The sequence below is a fragment of the Mirounga angustirostris genome, unplaced genomic scaffold (genome assembly GCF_029215605.1).
Source record: "Mirounga angustirostris isolate CCGP_5_RB_7025 unplaced genomic scaffold, mMirAng1.0.hap1 SCAF_10, whole genome shotgun sequence".
Classification (NCBI taxonomy): Eukaryota; Metazoa; Chordata; class Mammalia; order Carnivora; family Phocidae; genus Mirounga; species Mirounga angustirostris.
In genome coordinates this window covers 114,572,933-114,586,561 of record NW_026991718.1, presented here as the reverse complement: position 1 = coordinate 114,586,561, position 13,629 = coordinate 114,572,933, and the positions used below count along the sequence as shown (strand labels likewise).

Sequence of the window (13,629 nt, the reverse complement as noted above, 5' to 3'; positions counted from 1 at the left end):
CACTCTTCCATGAAGCCTGCAGGCTCACCTGGGCTCAGAGCAGGCTGTGGCTTGCTCTAAATTGTTTCTATGCCTATATGTATCCACAGCCTTGCTATTCCTGGCTAGGCCACAATAGATACTTGTTGACCACAGGTCATGGTCATATTATTTAGAGACTTTGACTATAGTAAGGCAAAAAGAGTTACTGCAAAACAATGGCTTGACTCCAAAAGGGATCCAGAGACTTTTTTTTTTTTTGCACTCTGGCACAATTTACCACTTGCTTGTAGCAAGACTCATTGATTTCTCACAAAAGCACTCCGTCTGTCATTTCACTGGGTGATAAGAACTGGTGATGGAGGTTGTAGGGCTAATTGCCCAGCTCAAGATGCTCCCCCTACCCTGCCACTTTTTCCAGCTGTGTATGTGTGCTTCATCTCCCACCACCTGTGTCAGACTTCCCCAGGAACCAGGCCCTAGCATAGAGAGCCAGGACCTCTTCCCACAGAAGCCTGAGACCGTCTCCACACTTGAGTGCTCCTTTTGAGGCCCTTCGATTTATTCAGAGTCCAGTAGGGCCCCACTTAGACCAGCCCTACTTCTTGTGGACTGCCTAAACATCACTGCCATAAAGAGTTGCCTCAGCTGAGCATGTCCTTCCTTTCCCCCCACAGACATAACCAGCGTGGTGCAATCCAAGCGAAGAAAATCCAAGTAAACAAGCTGGACGGCGGCTTGATCCTTGTAAATGTGTGTGAATTTTACAAAAAGCAATTTTGAGCTGTGACTTTTTAAAATCCATTTCTGTACAGTTAGTCATTTTAATAATATGGCCCTTTTCCTAGTCCCTGCAACCTGTTTCATAAAGTGCAATGGGGAAAGCAAAGTTGTTGAACCCTTTTGGTGTTGCAAGATGAAGTTCAAGGTTTCTAAAATATTGCCATGTATTGAGAGGAGCTAATGCGATTATGTTACTAGTTTTCATATTTCCTAAGCAGCCTAGAGTACAGGGTGAGCATTTTTAGATCTTCTAATGATGTATTGTGCTGTGGAAGTTATGTGTGTGAATAGCAGTAGTGGGAGCAAAAGGAATCTTCTCATTTGGAAATGTTGTAAATAATTTTATTATATAGTGTTTTGGATGTATTTGTTGTAGAAATGGACCAGTGAATAAAGAGAATCTAAGGGTTTGTACAATGTGAAATACTGAATGTGTTAAATAAATGTCATTGTCCTAGAACATAAATGTATGTTATTGGTAAGGGATTATTGGGTGAGCATGCTTTCTTTGGACCATAAATGAGTAGGAACAGCTTCTTTGTAAATTAGAATCCCACCTTGTCCTTACTATACCTGCTTTGAAGAAACTAGCCCTTTTCAGCACTGTACCAGGCACTTTGATAAATGTTGGTCAAATTTGTTTTGGTTGCAAATAACAGAATCAACCTAGGATCAAAGACCACCCAGGATTTTCGAGGGACAGGAAGCCATCGGTAACCTAAGATGCACTTTTTCTCCACCTCATACATCTGTTTCTCCATGCACAGAGTGTTTTGTTTGTTTGTTTTGTTTTTTAAAGATTTTTATTTATTTATTCATGAGAGACAGAGAGAGAGAGGCAGAGGGAGAAGCAGGCTCCCAAGGAGCAGAGAGCCCGATGCGGGACTCGATCCCAGGACCCTGGGATCATGACCTGAGCCGAAGGCAGACGCTTAACCATCTGAGCCACCCAGGCGCCCACCATGCACAGAGTGTTAACAGTCTCCTCCATTCAAGAGATAAGCCCAGACTGACTAGCCAGATTCTTTGTAACAGCATCAAGAATCGAGCCCACTTTAGGTCAGCTTTCCACCTTCAGTCCAATTCTATGGTTAGGTGAGGCAGCTCCCACATAAAAGGGGTCATTTTGTGTTACATACTTGATTCACTTCAAAGATGCCCACTACTTTCTACCCTTCGGGGGCCCTATTTCTCATCTGTATCAGGCTTGGGGCTGGTTTCTCATCAACATGCCCAGGTTTTTCCCTTTCCTGGCTCAATTCCTACCTAAATATTATAGTCTCCAAACCTGCTGCTTCTGCCCCCACCCTACTCCCAACCTTCAGGAGACTCTGATGCTTGGGGCTCTGTCCTTGGCTTGGTCTGAGCCTCAGCCTTCTGCTGTATCTTCTACAGCTAGACACAGAGTCCGTCCCTTCCCCTGCAGTGTCTTCTTGCCCTTACCAGAACCTAATGCCTGAGACCAAAAGGATAAGTCAGTGACTCTATCATGCTCTCACTCTCATCTCTGTTTCAACTGTCTTTATATATGTCTTGGGTTATAAGGATCCTCTAAAAGTAGTTATTTATGAGTCAGACCCCACAATTGTCTGGCTCTGTTCCCAACAAGCTTATCTTCTCTCTTCTTTCCATGTATGTATGACACACAACCAGAACCAAAGCCAGCCTAATAATAATCCCTGTGCCAATACTGTGCTTGAGATTGCAAAGTGCTCTACTCAGACAGAAAGCATAATGTGCTTTAAATAGATTTTTATTTTTCTTTATATTAATTTTTTTCTCCCATAGAGGAATAACATTAAAATCTAACAATCAGAATCCTGTTAAACACATACACAGGCATGCCACATGACTGGATCGAGGTGGTTGTGTCCTTGAGTCTGTCAACATGTCACAACATGGTCAACCACAGTCTTCTCATTTCAGCCAGTCTCAACACAAAACGCCTATGAGGGATACACTCAACTTGTTGGTTCCATGTGGAACTAGGTGGCAAAGCAAAAGGGAAGATACAAGGGGCTCCGATGTGTCTGCATTCAGTCCCCTCACATAAAGTCACATGGATCTGAGAAGGCATCCAAGAGCTCTAGTGGGGTCCTTGTTGCATCTAAGACATTATAGGTCAGAACAAATTGATCAGGGTTCCAGGTGGGGGTCGGGGAGCAGGCATACCCCAAAACAGCAGCAAACTGCATTCATACACACATGGTACCCTGCTGGAGCCAAACTGGCAAAAGCTGGAAAGTGACAGCCAGCTTGAAGGTAGCACTCAGACGTATTGAGGAATTACTATAAGTCGCCCTTTGATGTCTTGGGTCTGACTCTAGAAATGGGTCCCTCTGACATACTCAGTTTTGGCAAAGTGCTGGTAGTATTGACATTAATTAATACAAACTTCTCCACGGTCTCTGAAAACATCAGTCAAGACGGACTCTCTCACCCCCTCCTGTCTAAGGTTGCATAGGACTTTGTGAATTCAGGTTTCCTCATGTATTCAAGTTCTGTGGTTTAAGAAAAAATCCTGAAGCATGCTCAAGGTGAAAGGCACATACACAGTCAATACAGTATGACGAGGTCTGATGCTTCAGGAGTCAGACTAGCAGGAGACTTGAGTAGTGTTGGTTCTTAGAAATCTATACATACTCAAATGCTACAGAATCTACAGGAAACTACGAAAACACATGAGCCTTACCAGCCAGGTGGTGAGATTGCCGAGTTCTAGAACTACAGGAGCCTCCAGAAATGTGTGTAAGGGAGAGGCCTTTTGAAATTTGAACCAAATGCCCTATAACTCACTCTTCTCCCCACCCGCCCCAGAAGGATCATGGGGACTGCCCAGGACTGAACCTCTGCCCCAGCTGGCAGCAGAGGAGTAGGCAGGAAGAGTTGCAGGGAGCTGAAACTCCTCTCAGAAGTGCTGAAGACCCTAAGCTGGCTGTGAAGTGACCACGGGGTAGCTGGAAGAAGAAAAGCAACTAGGTTGTAACTGCAGGAGAACCTTGGCGAGAGAAGCAAGGTTGTCAACTACTGGGGCCCTAGTGGACTGGCATAGGGTCTTTGATCTGCCTTTACTGTAGATTTGGTTTACTCTGTTGGATAGGAGACCCCAAAAGGAACTTCCTCTGTCCCCATCCCAGCAACCATGGGGCTACCCCCCTCCCTTATCCATATACCCAACCTGAGGCTTGGGGCTATAGGATCAGGGAGGGCAGCTGCCTTTACCCTCATGGGATTGCAGTTTTCCAACCAAGCCTCAGCTTGGTGGTGAGGCCAAGAAACCTGGAACTGGAGTGAGGGGGAAGACCTATGTTAGTATGTAACAGGAAATCTTAAAAGTTTCAAGGAAGAAAGAGCAAACTAGAAAAGGACAGAGGAAAAGGGAAGCAACTCGGGGTATCCCAAGAAGCTGTTGCTGGTGTGTGAGCCCAAAATTCACTCCCACTACAAGAAGGACAACACTGTCTGCCTGTGTCCCCTCTTGTCTCACCCAGGGATTCTGGTTCCCTCCTCCAGTCACTTACTGGAGGAGAGGGCAAGGGGAACCACAGGGCACCCATTTCTCCCCATCAGACTAGGAAGGAAGAGCCTTGGGGGAGGAAATGTGAGGGCCTGACCCTGGGTAAGAACTATTTGGGGAATGGGCCAGTGGGGCTCCTGGCTTCCTATCCAGGAGTGTTTATGAGTCATCCTAGGCAGTGTGTGAAATACAAGGCCAGAGGCAACATGAAGGCTGAGCTGTCCTTCTTGGGATGGCTTCACCCCACAGCTTGTCCTTCCCAGCATCATTCTCCTGCATTCTTACTCTGGGGTGTGCACTTACCCTGCCTACAAGCCCTCTGGCCTGCATCTCTCCTAAACTAGTTCTAGCACCTTGGGCATGTGAACAGATGGCCAGGATGGCAGGGTCTTGCCCAGCCTCTACTCCTGGGGTGACATGTTGGGGATAGGGCAACAAGGTACTAAGCCCTTCAGACTCAGGGGTGTGCAGAGGGGTGGATTTCTAAAGAGATTTGGGAAGTGGGATTATAGGCAAGGGAAGTGGGGGCAGACTTCAGGCTCAAGCCCAAGAGGAGGGCTTGGCCTCTCTGAGCAAGCACAGTGCCAGTTCCCATGGTGCCCTGTTCCCTACAGCTTCTTAACCTGTATGTCCTATGTTTCCAGTAGGCTGCCTCTTTCCCTCGGTTCCCTCCACCTTCCCCCTCTAACTCACAACTCACAGTCCTGTTCTACATACTTTATCTTTCCAGGCCTAAACAACTCCGAGGGGAGAGGGAGGAGGAGACTAAAGGCAGAACCCTTTGGCCTCAGCGCCCACTCCCCCATCCATTTGGGAGGGAATTACTGGGAATGAATAAGGGAGCAGGAGTGAGCGTAGTGCCAAACATGAGAATGGGTGAGGCTTGTAAAATGGGACTTGAAGGCGGGGAAAGAGCTAGATGTGGGAGAAGAGATTAGTGGAACAAGGAGTGGGCCAGAGGTACAGGACCGGAGGGCAAGGATGAAGGGGAATGTCAAGGCAGAGATGGGGACAGGGACCAGAGAAGGAGGGAAAGATGGAGTGTCAAGGGGGAAGGAAATGGAGGATTAGATGCCAGGCTCGGGGTCGGAGGGTGAAGGACAGGAGGGGGTTCAGAGGCAGATCAGAGGATCAGAGGTGGGAAAATCGAGGTGGGGGAGGGGGGCTAGCACCCCACCTCACTTCAGGAGAAGGGAGGTTGTAGTGTCCCACCCAAGTGGGCTGCGGGCGCTCCTCGAGCAACACACTGGCTGCGGCGGAGGGGCCCGACAGGGTCAGGAGTCGGCGAGGGGTCTGTGGTTCGGCCGGAGGACCCTCAGTAGTTGAACTGGCGCTGGCACGGCTGGTAGACGAAGCTGCCCTGGTGCTTGGGCCGCCGCGAACGGCTCTCGCGGGCGCGGTTCTGCCGCTGCACCACCTTGGCGCTCAGCGCGTGGCGCTCCGCCCGCTGTCGGGCCCGCTGCAGCCGCCGCGCCTGGCCCGCCTTCTCCAGTAGCGCCGGCCGCGCCGGCCCAGGGGCGGCGGCGTGGTGCAGGACCCGGGGCTCGCGGCGGGCGGGCGCCAACTCCCTGCGGGGACAGAGCAGGGCTCGGTCAGGGCCAGACACTCCGCCCACCCAGTCCCCGCACCCTCGCCCTGGCACAGTGCTGTCTCTGCTCTTAGCAGGGCGCCCAGTGCCCTTCTAGTGGGTCCCAACCCTTCTTCCGAGCCAGCCTGGAGATGCCTCCTCCGTTCTAACCCCTGCAACAGGTAAACCGGACTCCAGGGAGGCTCGGCTCCCAACTCCAATTCGGTTCTAACCTTCCAACCCAGCCTCTGAAAACCCCACCCCTTCGGCGCCCCGCCTAGCCCTTCCGCCAAACCCGCCCCAAGCCTCCCAGCTCTCTCTCCCAGGCCCCGCCCGGGCCACGAAGCCAGGCCTCGCCCTCTCTTAAAGCTCCGCCCCTTTCCCCTCAGGCCCGCTCCGAGCCTCGTCCCCGCCCCCGGCCACGAAGACACGCCTCTAAAGGCTCCGCCCCTTCGGTGCGGGGCGGGCTCCTGGGCTCGCTCCCCGGTCTCCAGGTCTCCAGGCCACGTCCCCGGCCAGCTCACCCTTCGCTAAGGTCGCCGTCAGGCAGGGCAGCGTCGGGGTGTGGGGAGGGGGGCCCAGGCTCCAGCACTATGGTGCTGCCGGTGACGTAAACGGACATGCTGGGGTGCTCGATGAGGAGATCCTCCAGGGGGCTGCTCTGGAGGCGGGCGGGCCCGAGTCCGGGCCCCTCTGCAGTAAAACAGGCGGGAGGGGTAACAAACCAGCTCTCGTCCATCAAGGAGGGCGCGGGCGGGGGGCGGCCTGCGGGGGCAGGGGCGGCCCCGGGGCTGGGTGGAGCCGCGTAGCTGTCTACGGGGCGCGGGAGGGGGAGCCATGCGGAGGAGGGGGCGCAGCGGGGAGGGACACACACACACACACCGGACACAGTGGGGCGGGGAGAGAAAGGGCATCGTTAGTCAGACCCGCAGCCCCGCCCGCCGCGCCCACGGGGCACCCACGGGCCAGGAGTCTCGACTGGCTGCCCTAGGGCACGTGAGGTGTGGGCCCCAACGCTGCGCTGCCAGGAGACGGCCCGGGCTTTGCGTGGGATGGGGCCCTGTTGCCTTCAGTGTCACTGCCTCGGCCCCATTTGCCCAGTAGGCCGGGGAAACTCCCCAGTGCCTTAGCAGCTCCCTTCCCCTCCGCTGCTCGGCCGCTTGCCCTTTCACAGGCCCAGGAATCAGAGTCCGGGCCCCCGACCCAGGCCTCACCCGGCAGATCAATAATGAGCCAGCCGTCCACTTCATCCTCCTCGGAGACCAAGGCTAGGGGGCATTCCGGGTCCTCGGGGGGAGGGGGGGTACTGAAGAAGAGGCTGGTGAGGCGCTGGAACATGGCCGGGGATGGAACGGCCTCAGGGGGGCGTCCTACGGCAGTGTAGAAACCTGCGAGGTGCGGAGGAGGAGTCAGAGACCCCACCGACTTTAGTCACTACCCCTGACTCCGGGCTGGGGATCCCACCCCCAGCCCCCAGAGCACAGTGAGAGTACGACAGGGATGTGTGGGTAAGCTCTGCGGTGTGTGCACGATCTGGTAAGTCCGCCTGCTTTCAGGCTTTTTCTATTTTCTCTGTGACCTTAGGAAGTTATTTAACTTCTCTGTGCTTTAGTTTTCTCATCTGCCAAATGCCAATGATAAAACACCTTCCTCTGGGCCCTTATAAGAATTACATGAGCTAATAAATATATCCTCCTCTGGGCTCCATTAAGAATTAAATGAACCAAACACAAGGTGCTTAGAGCCATACTCGGGCACAGAGTAAGCATTCAATAAACGAATCAATTCGTTATTAATATTACTGCATGCTCTAGGGACATGGAAGGAGTGATATATATATGACCAGATTCTATCAGGAAAGGTCTCCAGAGGGTTGGACATCCAAGCTGGACCCTGAAGTTCTCCAAGCAATGAAGAAACTGTCCAATATTGTGATTACTTATTACCATCATCATAATATAGCTAACATTCATGTGCTAGGTACTGTACTAAGCACTTTACCTATATCACCACCGGTACTTCTCACAACAACTCTAGGAAGTGGGTCTAATTATTATCCCTCTCTTACAGGTGAAGAAACTGAGGCTCAGAAAGATAAGGTAACTTGCACAAAGTCTCACAGCTAATAAGACACAGGTTCGATTTAAACCCATGCTATCAGATTCCAGAGGCAGCACCCATAATCACTATACTCCCTTGCCTTTGCTGGATTAGACATTAGTCTAGATTAGGCGTTTTTAACTTGGTGGCCAAGGTGTTTTTCTGGGAAGAAGTTTTCATCATGATTTCCTAGCATCACTCCTTGACCCCAAATACTAAGAACCACTACTTGAGCCTGTATGGCTTGAAAAGTGCTAGCTGGCAGAAATCCCACAGAACCGCCACCATGTGATTGTACAGCTCTCATTTGTGTCTGTCAGACAAGGTTCTAAGATCCTGCTCCCTTGGGCCCTCCCCCCCTCACCCTCTATACCTAAGCTCCTGCTCAAGGGCAGCATTCTTGGCTAGGGGGAACATCAGGTTGCCTGGCCCCAGAGAAACAGCAGGTCAGTGGGAGGTGATGATGAAGGGTGGGCCTGTCAGACCCCAGGAGCCCTTAAGGATGAGCACTGAGGGTTGGACCAGGACCCAACCCCTCAAATCAGTCCTTCCCTGGATGAAAATGAGGAAGGAGACCCCCTGGTCCAGGAATGGAGACACCAAGGAGGTGGCTATAGATCTGCCCTTCTCCCCACTTCAGCCTACCTTAGGACTAGGCCTGGCTAGGAGTCCCCTGGATGTCCCAAAACTTCTGCCTCCACATCTGTCCCCTGAAGATGGTCAACCATTTTGCTACTGAGACACTTGTCACCTTCCTCTAGGGATGATTCCACACTTCCTGTAGAACTTCCTGGGGGGTATGTCCACTTTTCCATTCCCTGGAGGCATTCTACACTTATTGCTAACCCACCTGAGGTTTTGGGGTTTTTTTTTTTTTTAAGATTTTTCTTATTTATTTGTCAGAGAGAGAGAGAGCACAAGCACGGGGAGCGGCAGGCAGAGGGAGAAGCAGGCTCCCCGCTGAGCAAGGAGCCTGGTGCGTGACTCGATCCCAGGACCCCAGGATCATGACCTGAGCCAAAGGCAGACGCTTAACTGACTGAGCCACCCAGGCGTCCCCCACCTGAGGTATTTTTATGCTTGTTGCTACCTCTCCCATTCCCTGGGTATGTTTTCACACTTGCCACCAGAATTATTCCAACCTCTATAAACTGAGAGTATTTCCGCATTTGCAGACCCACAGTGGGCTCCAGAAGGAAAGTGTTCCCTGGGTGCTGGCTTCTCTGGTGGGAGATCTACAGAGATTATAAAAGGTTGGGCACCCCCAACTAGGGTCTGCCCAGCACAAGCCACATATCCCAACCCATCTGTTAGCCATAGGGAGTTAGTGACTCAGTTACCAAAAATCCAGAAAGGTTGGCCCCTCCTGAAGGAAGGGAAGATTGGAGCCTTGATGAGGCACACCCTCCTTGCAACAACCTACTACTTCAGTGGGAAGATGAAAGGGAAGTTAAGAACTGTTGCAGGCCCATCATATTCACCTGGCCCATTTTACGACCTGAGAATCCGAGGAAATAAGTCTATCCAAAGACATAGAGCTAGATGGTGGCCAGGCAGGTGTAGCCCCGGGTCATGAAACATCCAGTCCAGAGTATACACAATCAGGAAAGCCTCAGCAAACAAGCCCCAAAATGTAATGATGCAGGAGCAATAGGGAGGTCAGAGAGGAGTCAGAACTCAGCGAGTCACTTCTCATCTCAGAACCCCTCTGTCCATCTGTAAAAGGGCTTGGAGTTCCTGGCACCAAGATTCACCATGCATTTACCAGAGCACCCACTGTGCAGCAGAACCTGCCGTGGGTCTCCTGTAATGACACACAGATCAAGGTAAAGGCAGCCCGGGCGGGGGGTAAGTTCCCTGCCTGAAGTCACACAGCAATTAAGTGACAGAACCAAGAGGGACAGCGCACCAGCCAGCCAGTGCCCGCCCCCTCTCATGACCACTAGGGGAGCCTCCCGGATTTTCTTTCCCATCTTTGCCAGCTTCCTGATTCTCACATTCCCAGCCCTGCTCCAGGGGGAACCATTCCCTTTAATAACTACAGCAGCTGTGCCCAGAATAGCACTTGAGCTCCAAGCCATCTCTACCCCACCCCATCCTTTAGCAAAGCAGGCTGGGGTGGGACTCTTGGCCCAGTCTCTGGGCCCATCCACTTGGAAAGCCAGAAGCTCTCCTTCTCCTACTCGTTTCTCCTGCCCCCCTCTGTGAGCAGAGAGAGGGGCAGCACAACCCTACTCCTCACCAGCACTAGGCCGGGTCATGTCCTTCTTAGCAGACAATGCTGGGGGTTGGGAAGGTAAGAAAGGGCCAAACAGAGGCAACTCTCACCCTCCATCCCACCCCAACATCAGTCCTGGAGACACCCTGATGCAGCCAATGACTCACCTTTCTGTGGTCCAAAGAGCTGGGAGGCAGTGATATTGGGCTCTGGGACTCCAAAGTACAGAGTGAGGGTCAAGGCCACAAAAGGGGACCCCGTCTCCAGAGACCTCCTGGAAAAAGATCCAGGATTGAGGGGACCTAGGAGCCCCACCGAATTTGGATGGTACTGAGCCTAAGGTAGAGTCAGTCCCCAGTGTTAGGAGGATGTGTAACTTGTTACTTGTATTGAGTTCCTACCAGGCATGTGCCGTGGCTAATGCACCTGTCATTCACTCAGTAGTCATGACTCTAATTGGCTTCATGACCTCGGGTAAGCAACTTCCCCTCTCCGGGCCTCAGTTTCCCCTTCCATGAAATAGAGTCTAAGACCCCTTGTTTGGGGGCTGGGAGTGACATCAGCTAAAGCGCGGCGCACAGCAGTGAGATGTTACAGTAGTCCCGGGGTGCAGAGCTTGGAGCTGGAGAGAGGGTATTCCGCCATCTGGCGCCGCCCCAACGACCTAGAGCTGGAGCTCTGGCTGCCCCTGAACTCCTGAGGACCACCCGCCCCCCGGCCTAGACCCACCAGCGCCTCCCGAACCCAAGGAGAAAGTAGGGAATCGGAGGCCTGACCCCAACACCTGGGTTAGCCTAGGAAACTGCCGGGGCCCCTCCGGTCCTGCTGCCTTTCAGCGTCCCTCACCCGTGGGCCCAGCCCCGACCCAGCGCCTACTGGGTCACGGGAGGACAGGCGACCCGAGCCGGGGGGCGGTGCCGGCCTTGGTGACGTCTCAATGTCATATGCAAATAGGGAGACGTCACGGTCTACCGGCGTGCGGCAGCCAATCGGGAGATGGGAATGCAGCCCGGCGGCCGCGGGCGGAAACAAAGACCCAGGAGCAGGGACCGCGGGGCGTGTCTCCGGACGCAGGACCCCCCCTGGGCCGAAGCCGGTCGGGACTCACCTGGGGGAGGGAACGGTGAGGCGGGCGGGGGGCTCTGAGGTAGATGTGCGGCGGAGCGTCCGGGCGTCGGCGTTGATCACAGGCAGGGCTGCATCGCGGGGGCTGGACCGGGAGGCCGCGGGGCTCCGCCTCGGAAGCTCGCAGCTGCTGCGCTCGCCCGCGGAGCTTTGAGACTGTGCGGCCGCTGCCGGGCTCACTGCACAAATTGGAAAGTTCTAACAGCTGATTGTGACGTCACAAAGGGGCCCGCCCGCCTCGCGTCACCGGCCGGCGGTGCGGTGGCCAATCCCAGGCTGCGGATGCCCGCACCCCACCCCCCTCCACGATTCGCTGGCTAGTGGATCCTGTCCGGGAGCCGGACTCCGAGCCTCGGGGGGCCTCCCGGAGAGCCCACTGGTGCAAGCTTCGACTCCTTGCCGCAGGGCGACCCACGGACCTCTTAATGAGGAGGGTCCCCATTCCCTACGAGATCCCCATCTTCCTGCATTCCGTCCATACATCGCAGCGCCCTCACCCATCCCACTGTCCCCCGTATCCTTTCGCCGACATCCTCTATCCTTGTCCCCCAATCTGTACCCTTTTGTCAACTCCACACCACGTCCGTGCACCTGCATTCTCCCCACCAACCTTCTCCCAGCTCTCCCTCCCTCTTCTGTCTCAACTCCTCACCTCTACACATTCTCTGCTTTCCCACTGTTTTTTCTCAGCTGGGCAGGCATGAGAGAGGTGGAGGACATCCCCTTCCCTGGTTCCAGGGGAGCACCGGGCAGTGTAGAGAAACTGGCGAAGCTGACGGGAAATTTTGCCGAGTAGGACTCGGAGAGGAATCGTCCTGGGCTGAATAGCTCATCTAGAGACGGCTCTGTACTGGAGCGTTCATACTTTAATCCATATTGCTACCAGGGCTGGACAGAAAAGTGACAGGACAAGGATTATTTGTCCCGATTTACACAAGGGGAAACTTAGGCTCACACATCTCACTGTCAGTATGTGGATTCATTTTCTTTCTTAATTTTTTTTTTTAAGATTTTATTTATTTGACAGAGAGAGAGACACAGCGAGAGAGGGAACACAAGCAGGGGGAGTGGGAGAGGGAGAAGCAGGCTTCCCGCGGATCAGGGAGCCCGATGCGGGGCTCCATCCCAGGACCCTGGGATCATGACCTGAGCCGAAGGCAGACGCTTAATGACTGAGCCACCCAGGCACACCTGTGGATTCATTTTCAATAATGCATTCAACAAACATTGTATGTAGTATTGCCTCTGCCAGACCACTAGCTAACATTTACTAAACACTGAGTGCCAGGCACTGTGCTATGGCACTTTATATGTGTTTTGATCTCCACAACAGCCCCAGAAGGTGAGTATTATTCCCATTTTCCAGTTGAGGACACAGACTCAGAGAGCCTAACATTTCCTACAGGTTGCAAAGCTATAATAAATAGCAGAACCAGGGCGCCTGGGTGGCTCAGTTGGTTGGGCGACTGCCTTTGGCTCAGGTCATGATCCCGGAGTCCCGGGATCGAGTCCCGCATCGGGCTCCCTGCACAGCAGGGAGTCTGCTTCTCCCTCTGACCCTCCCCCCTCTCATGTGCTCTCTCTCATTCTCTCTCTTTCAAATAAATAAAAATAAAATCTTTAAAAAAATAAATAAATAGCAGAACCAGGATCTGAACCCAACCCCCTTCACTCTCTACATGTATCTAATCCCCAGGGTGCCTCAGCCTCTCCAGGGAAACCTAGGCCCAGTCCTGACTGCCCCCAACTTGCTGTGTGGCCTCAGGCAAGTCATATTACCTCTGTGGGCCTCAATTTCCTTTTCCGTCAAATTTAACATATCCAAGCTGCTAGAGATTCTTTCACACTCTCAACCCTCAGGATTCTGCCAATCCCATATTCTAGACCCCCATCTCTCCCAATGCCCCAGGAAATACCTGAGGAGAGCCCACAAATACATGTCCTCAAATCTCCAGGGCGAGAGGTTCTGGGTCCTCTCTCAGTGGGGCAGCATGGGTGGGGGTGGGTCTGAGAGCTGCCGATCTGGCCCAGCCTAGTCTGCAACACCAGAGGGACTCCTCAGCCCTAGCAACTAGGAGAAGGAGCCAGGAGATAATACCCAGAGGCTTGAGGGGGCTGGGAGCGGGGGCGGGGGGGGGGGCATTGTTTTGGCCCTTGGAGTGATGTCCCCAAAGTGTCCTCCTTTTGTGCAACCCTGAGCTTCTGTTTTTTACCTCTACTTCCTGCTAACTTCATATCCTTTCCTGCTCTCCTTGCCAACTCAAGCTAAATAATCCCTAACATGCCTCTCCCGTCACACCGTTTGCCTGTTCTAAAAATTTCTGTGGCTCCCAAAGTATC

General features: G+C 53.2%; 2 protein-coding genes and 1 long non-coding RNA gene across 16 annotated transcripts in view; 2 read left to right on the top strand and 1 right to left on the bottom strand.

Annotated features, from left to right (window-relative positions):
• Positions 1 to 1,186, top strand: part of NCOA6 (nuclear receptor coactivator 6) — a 105,415-nt gene extending 104,229 nt beyond the window's left edge. For all 11 annotated transcript variants that reach the window (XM_045885645.3, XM_064573056.1, XM_064573055.1 and 8 more), the window contains one exon: positions 657 to 1,186. In XM_045885645.3, coding sequence (XP_045741601.2) covers positions 657 to 700 — 44 coding nt within the window. In that variant the 3' untranslated portion in view covers positions 701 to 1,186. The remainder of the gene's footprint in view (positions 1 to 656) is intronic.
• A 1,313-nt stretch (positions 1,187 to 2,499) lies between these two features.
• TP53INP2 (tumor protein p53 inducible nuclear protein 2) lies at positions 2,500 to 11,956 on the bottom strand. 4 transcript variants are annotated; one of them, XM_064573058.1, is made up of 6 exons: positions 11,942 to 11,956; positions 11,273 to 11,468; positions 10,332 to 10,438; positions 7,061 to 7,234; positions 6,371 to 6,539; positions 2,500 to 5,847 (listed from the first exon to the last, which is right to left on the bottom strand). In XM_064573058.1, exons 1-6 carry the CDS (start codon positions 11,949 to 11,951, stop codon positions 5,595 to 5,597), a joined length of 909 nt encoding a protein of 302 aa, XP_064429128.1. In that variant the 5' UTR covers positions 11,952 to 11,956; the 3' UTR covers positions 2,500 to 5,594. The 4 variants fall into 4 exon arrangements, with proteins under 4 accessions (XP_064429128.1, XP_045741599.1, XP_064429129.1 ...); XM_045885643.3 differs by lacking the exon at positions 11,942 to 11,956 and having other exon boundaries at positions 6,371 to 6,659; XM_064573059.1 differs by lacking the exons at positions 11,273 to 11,468; positions 11,942 to 11,956 and adding an exon at positions 10,941 to 10,956 and having other exon boundaries at positions 6,371 to 6,659.
• Positions 7,231 to 10,333, top strand: LOC129046141 (uncharacterized). Its single transcript, XR_008506930.2, has 3 exons — positions 7,231 to 7,382; positions 7,917 to 7,945; positions 8,850 to 10,333. It is a non-coding gene; the product is annotated as an uncharacterized LOC129046141 (long non-coding RNA).
• Positions 11,957 to 13,629: the final 1,673 nt, after the last annotated feature.